The sequence below is a fragment of the Chinchilla lanigera genome, unplaced genomic scaffold (genome assembly GCF_000276665.1).
Source record: "Chinchilla lanigera isolate Chin_1 unplaced genomic scaffold, ChiLan1.0 scaffold00201, whole genome shotgun sequence".
Classification (NCBI taxonomy): Eukaryota; Metazoa; Chordata; class Mammalia; order Rodentia; family Chinchillidae; genus Chinchilla; species Chinchilla lanigera.
The window spans coordinates 374,423-379,870 of NW_004955602.1; the positions used below are offsets into that span (position 1 = coordinate 374,423).

The 5,448-nt window shown below is 40.3% G+C and overlaps 1 protein-coding gene across 2 annotated transcripts in view; it reads right to left on the minus strand.

The window, feature by feature from the left end:
* The window catches only part of Znf449 (zinc finger protein 449), a 17,576-nt gene that overhangs the window by 11,082 nt on the left and 1,046 nt on the right, over nucleotides 1–5,448 (minus strand). For both annotated transcript variants that reach the window (XM_005414832.2, XM_013510080.1), the window contains exons 2-3: nucleotides 3,789–4,236; nucleotides 1,949–2,153 (exon numbers count right to left, since the gene is read on the minus strand). In XM_005414832.2, the coding sequence (XP_005414889.1) occupies nucleotides 1,949–2,153; nucleotides 3,789–4,142 (559 nt within the window). In that variant the 5' untranslated portion in view covers nucleotides 4,143–4,236. The remainder of the gene's footprint in view (nucleotides 1–1,948; nucleotides 2,154–3,788; nucleotides 4,237–5,448) is intronic.

The window sequence follows — 5,448 nt, forward strand, 5'->3', positions numbered from 1 at the left end:
GGGGCCGGGGATGTAGCTCAGTGGCACAAGCACCTGCCTGGCAAGCGCAAGGTCCTGAGTTCGATCCTCAGTACCCAAAAAAAAAAAAAAAAAAAGATATAGTGGGATCTAATGAAGTAGAAAACTGTAAACAACAGAGAAAGTCATTACAACCAAGGTTGTTTCTTTAAAAACAAAATAGACAAAGATTACCTAAACTGGCTGAGTTTTTTTTTTAATGCTAATAATCTCCTTGAATCACTTTGTATTTTTTACTAAAGTTGTTTTGTTTTACAAGGAATATGTGTGTTTACTTCTATAAATATCATTAAATGACTGATGTGTATGTCATTTATTTTCAAAGAAAATAGAAGAGCCAGGTACAGTAGCACATGCCTGTACCATGTGTGTGTATACATGTGTGTGACATGCACATTTTATACCTACACAACAACTTAGTTTTTTGGTGACGGGAACAAATTCCAACCTTTGAAATAAAATTTATCGATTTCTTACATTACTTTTAAATTTCTTCTCCACATAGCCAGTGTCTTGCGCTTTTCCTCTCCAATAGGATGCACTTCATGTAATACATCAAGATGTTTTCATTAAAAAAGGTAAAAGGTGTATGTAACCTTTAAATAATGGAACAGTAAGTCTTCTATGACTTTGCAAAGCATATTTTATCAATTTAAATAATGAGATAAACAGGAAAATTTCCTGGCCTTAAATTTGTACTTTTTTACTTAATTAATTATACCCATATTTTGGTAAATATAGTGAATTTCCATGTGATTTTGAGTAAAACATTAACATCAAGAGTAATACTGCTGCTGTATGATCTTTGTACCTGCAATGTTGACAAAAGAAGCATAATTAACATGGAGAATCAGAATGGACATGAAGATTTATAATTTACTAGGACTGGTAAATTCTATCATTTGATGTAAGTAAATATATATAAACATAATTTTGTTAATTTAACAGACCAGAAAATGAAGGTAATGTTAAGACTGGAACATAAGTGACAATATTATATAGTTCTATTTTGACATGGCCCTGTGCTAGTCATAGGTGTGTCAGACATTTCTACTTCTATAATTTGGACTGTTTTCTACCTAATTCCCTTGTGTCATCTTCTTCTGTTCTCTTAGTACTATGCAGTCAAAATGCCAACATGTTCAAACTGTGTCTAGGGGAGAAAGGGGAGGGGGCTCTTGCCATACCTGGGCCAAAGCCTTAATGGAGACAAAGAAAGAGCTGTGCCAGGGAGTGTGTGTAGCAAGATAAGAAAACCCCACAGGGAAGGGAAATGGAGGGGAATCTGGGCCATGCAGTACAGTGGCCTTTCTCCACCCAGGATTTTTCCTTCTAAGACTCACCTTGTCCTATCTGAGACCATGCTTCTCCAGCCTTTGTGTGGGCAGCAGTCACCTGGAGAGCTTGTTGAACGTATAGCCCAGGTGATGCAGACTTATAACACATGACACACTGTTCTAGGTAGGGATTTCATGATATATGTATTTCCCCCACATTATGGAAGAGAGAGAGCATGTTACTAAAGTATTAAGTTTAAATGAAGCTCTTAAGCAATAAAAGTTACTGTAGCCCTAGGGACATGCAATAACACAGATGCTGTGGATCAAAATATGCTGGACAAATGGTTTTCCTGTGTAGCATTCTTGATGAAAACCCCCTGAGCATTGGTTTTACCAGTTCCCAATGCTATTCTCTCCAAAGTGCTTTGTTCCATGCTATTCCAAGAGAGAAATTTCTCTTACTCTTTCCTTTCTTCTCCTTATGTTTACTTTTTATCCTCTTTCTCATCTTCTCTTCTTTTTCCTACTCTTCCTCTTATGTGAATGGCCTATTCTCCCTGGGAAACCTGCCTTTCCAGCCCAACCCCAGCCCTTGGACAATCTTGAGCTCTCACACAAACAAAAGAGCAAAATCAAGACGCTCTCCTTACCAGGGTCCAGAAAGGGCTGGCATGCTCCAGCAGCACCGTAGTTCAGCTCCTGTGGCCCTGCCTGTGAGATCCAGGCCTCTGTGACTGGGGCCTCCTGGACAGGGCCCATTACCTGGAGGGCAGGTGACTCCAGATGCATGTCTGGTGGCATGGGTACCGTTCCTACTGGTGCCAGTTCTTCCAAGAGTATGTCATGCATGTCAACCTGGGGGAATGCCAGAATCTATCACTGTCTGTCCAGACCCACTGGATGTACAGTTAGCTCTTTCTCACTTAGAAGGAACACACTGGCCACCAGCAGTACAGACAGCCATGCATATAATTTTAAATGTTTCGGTGGCCACACGAAACAGTGTATGAGAAGAAATATGACAGGTCAACCTAAGTAGCTGGCATATTGAATCCAAGATATATCAACCATTAGAATTTTAATATATCGTCAATACAATAACTACTGAGACACTCCACTTACTGTTCCCCTTAATATTAAATCTTCTACATGTGGTAAGCATTTACCACTGAACACAGGCCTGAATTAGCACTGGCCACATTTTAAGTGCTCAAGTTCCACCCATGGCCAGTGGCTCCTGTACAGAGCAGGGCATGTCTAGATCACTGGAAGATAAAATTGTATGTAGGTAACAAAACGACAGAGGAAAATGAAGGGAAACCACTAGGCCAAGCTACTCTAGGGGGTTGTCCTGAACCCACCAGCTCCTGCCAAACCCACCCTAAACCACACCCTGGGTCTGTAATGTCCAAGTGGAAGCACTTGTTCCCTCCTTCCAGACACTGTCTTCTGCTCAGCCTGCCCTTTCTGAAGAGGCTTTTCATGGTGATGGCTCTAAACAAGGGCAGTGCCACTGCCCTTAACCCCTAGAGGGCCAGAGATAGGAGCATCACTCCCAGTGTAGAGTTGTTCCATATTCCTACCAACTGTGGAATTTACCTTCAAGACTATGTGTAGGTAAAAAGCACCTGCCAAGAACCATATTCTGTTATCAGATACAAACCAATTTTGCATACTTTAGCATGACTTGGGTTTCCTAGAAATATATTACTGTGCAAATCCCAGGAAGACTACACTATTTATTGTTCCAATTGGTAAAGGACTTGTTTGCCACTTTGAGAACTCACATGACAAACAGCAATATTGTTCATAGTACTTGAGCCAGAGTCTGAAATCCGGACTGTCCCATCACAGTGATTCTAAGAAAAGATATAAGTATCTGATCAATTATAAATTACTCTGCTGAAGTCAAGCCTAGGCATTCTTATGCAGAAATGCCTATTCGCTTATAATGAACTGTGCTCCTTTCCCTTTGTATCTGTTCTAGATTTGACTTGACTCAGGTTTGACAAGCTGTTTCTGCAAAGAGCCAAAGAGTACACATTTTCAGCTTTAGGGGCTATATTTACTGTCTCATTTATTTTCCTTCTTTCTTTCCTTTTTTTCCAAAAAAGCAACACACGTTAATGAAGTAAAAATCACTATCTTCTCCTAGGTACACACAAAAAGGGCCAAGATCAGATTTGGCCTACTGGTGAAAGAGCAAATTATTGATAATTTTGGTTGATGCATGTGGATTGTTGCTTTTGTTTATAAATTTCATTTACAGATAAGGAAAGACACAATATAATGTATATGTTAGAGAATAAGGTCTGATAGGGCAGAGAACCACTGACTTATATGCTAACTGCAGTAGAAGATTAAAATGGAAAGAACTATGGAGAAATCTTGAGGCTATATGATGACACAGAGCTAAAATACCTGATCTGGAGCCAGCTGCTTTGGTTCCTCTTTTGGTCTAACCACAAAGACCCCAAACCCTTTTCTCACCTGTTGTTCTGGTATCTCAAGTTCTCTCTGTAAGTCTTCTATCAGTGATACAACTCTTTCTCTATTCTCTGGACAGTGTTCCCTCACCCAGGTCTCTATCTCTGTGGGCAGAATAGTGAGAAATTGTTCCAGCACAAGGAGCTCTAGGATTTGTTCCTTAGAACGCATCTTTGGCTTCAGCCACTGACAGCAGAGCTCCCACAATTTGTTGAAGGCTTCATGAGGCCCAGCTGCTTCAGTGTACTGGAACTGCCTGAAGCGTTGGCGGAAGACCTCACAGTCAGTGTCATACTCTTGTAGCACAGAGCCCTGATTCAGGGAGGCCTGGATTGCACAGCCCAGGGCCACAGCCATAGCCCCTTCCAGAATCTCAGAGTTATCTGGTGCCTGAGGTCTCAGATTCCAGTTTGTTTCTCTCTGTAATAATCCTGAGGAGAGCCACCTGCAGCTGAAGGGAGGGGGACACAAGAAATGACAATAGAAATGGTTACAATAGGGCATAGTCACTGCCCTTAATTTCTGTTTTTAACCAAAGACCAAAATGAGCAATTCATAATCTCACTGATGGTTTTGGCGGTCTAGTAAAAGCTAGACTCACTTTCTAGAAAAATACCCATATACATGCAATTCCTAATACATTTCAAAAGTTTACAAAATCTCAAAGTTCCTCCACATACCCTCTAGCATGGTGTTCTACAATATGCTAGCCACTAGCGCCACATGACACAATTCAAAATTCGGTTTCTCAGTAACACTAGCTAAATTCCATGTTCTCAATAAATATTACTGCCAAATTTCTGTTGGCTAGCTCTGCTCTGTAATTGCTCAGTCCCGATGCTATGAACCTTACCCTTAATAAGTCCCCATAGATCTACTGATATATAACCCCACTCCCAGTCTAATTCCAAGTATGTTGTGTTTCTGAATATATGGAAATACTGTATAGGAAAACTGTGAACATTACATTTGAATAACTTTGAGTATCCATCTAGCTCTCAGTATACCTTAATATTGTTCAGTTAGGGTGAATTTAGGTAGAGCTATGTTTTACAAAGACAGAATATTATCAATGTCTCATTCTTCTCCATTCAAGACATGTATAGTTCAGCCAAAATCACTCAAAATCTCATCCTGCCATAGCATTCCAAGTGGCTTGCTTATGAAGAAAATACACTGCATAGGACAAACCATGAGGAATCTCCTCCGAACTCATAATAAAGGACTCTTATCAAATTCATGCAATGCACAAGGTACTGTTCTAAGTATCCCACATACATCAGTTCAATTAAACCTCTTCCAACTTGAGGAGCTAGGTATTAGTGTGATTTCTCGCAATAAAGATGAGGAACAGAGGTTTGATACTTAGTGGAATTGAGTAACTCCTCCAAGGTCGCACTGAAAATGCCAAAGGGAAACGATGATGAGATTAGAATCAATACTCCCCTGTAATCAGAATATCTAAAACCATCATGATGTTTTTATTGTAATCGTTGAGATTGCAGAAGAGGTTATAGAAGTGGTACTCTACAGGTCTCAGGACCTGTACCTGCCCATGTACTATAGAGTTCTCTCTGCATTTGCTGAATCAATCTTTCTGTCTGTCTCTGTCTCTCTGTCTCTGTCTCTCTGTCTCTGTCTGTGTGTGTGTGTGTGTGTGTGT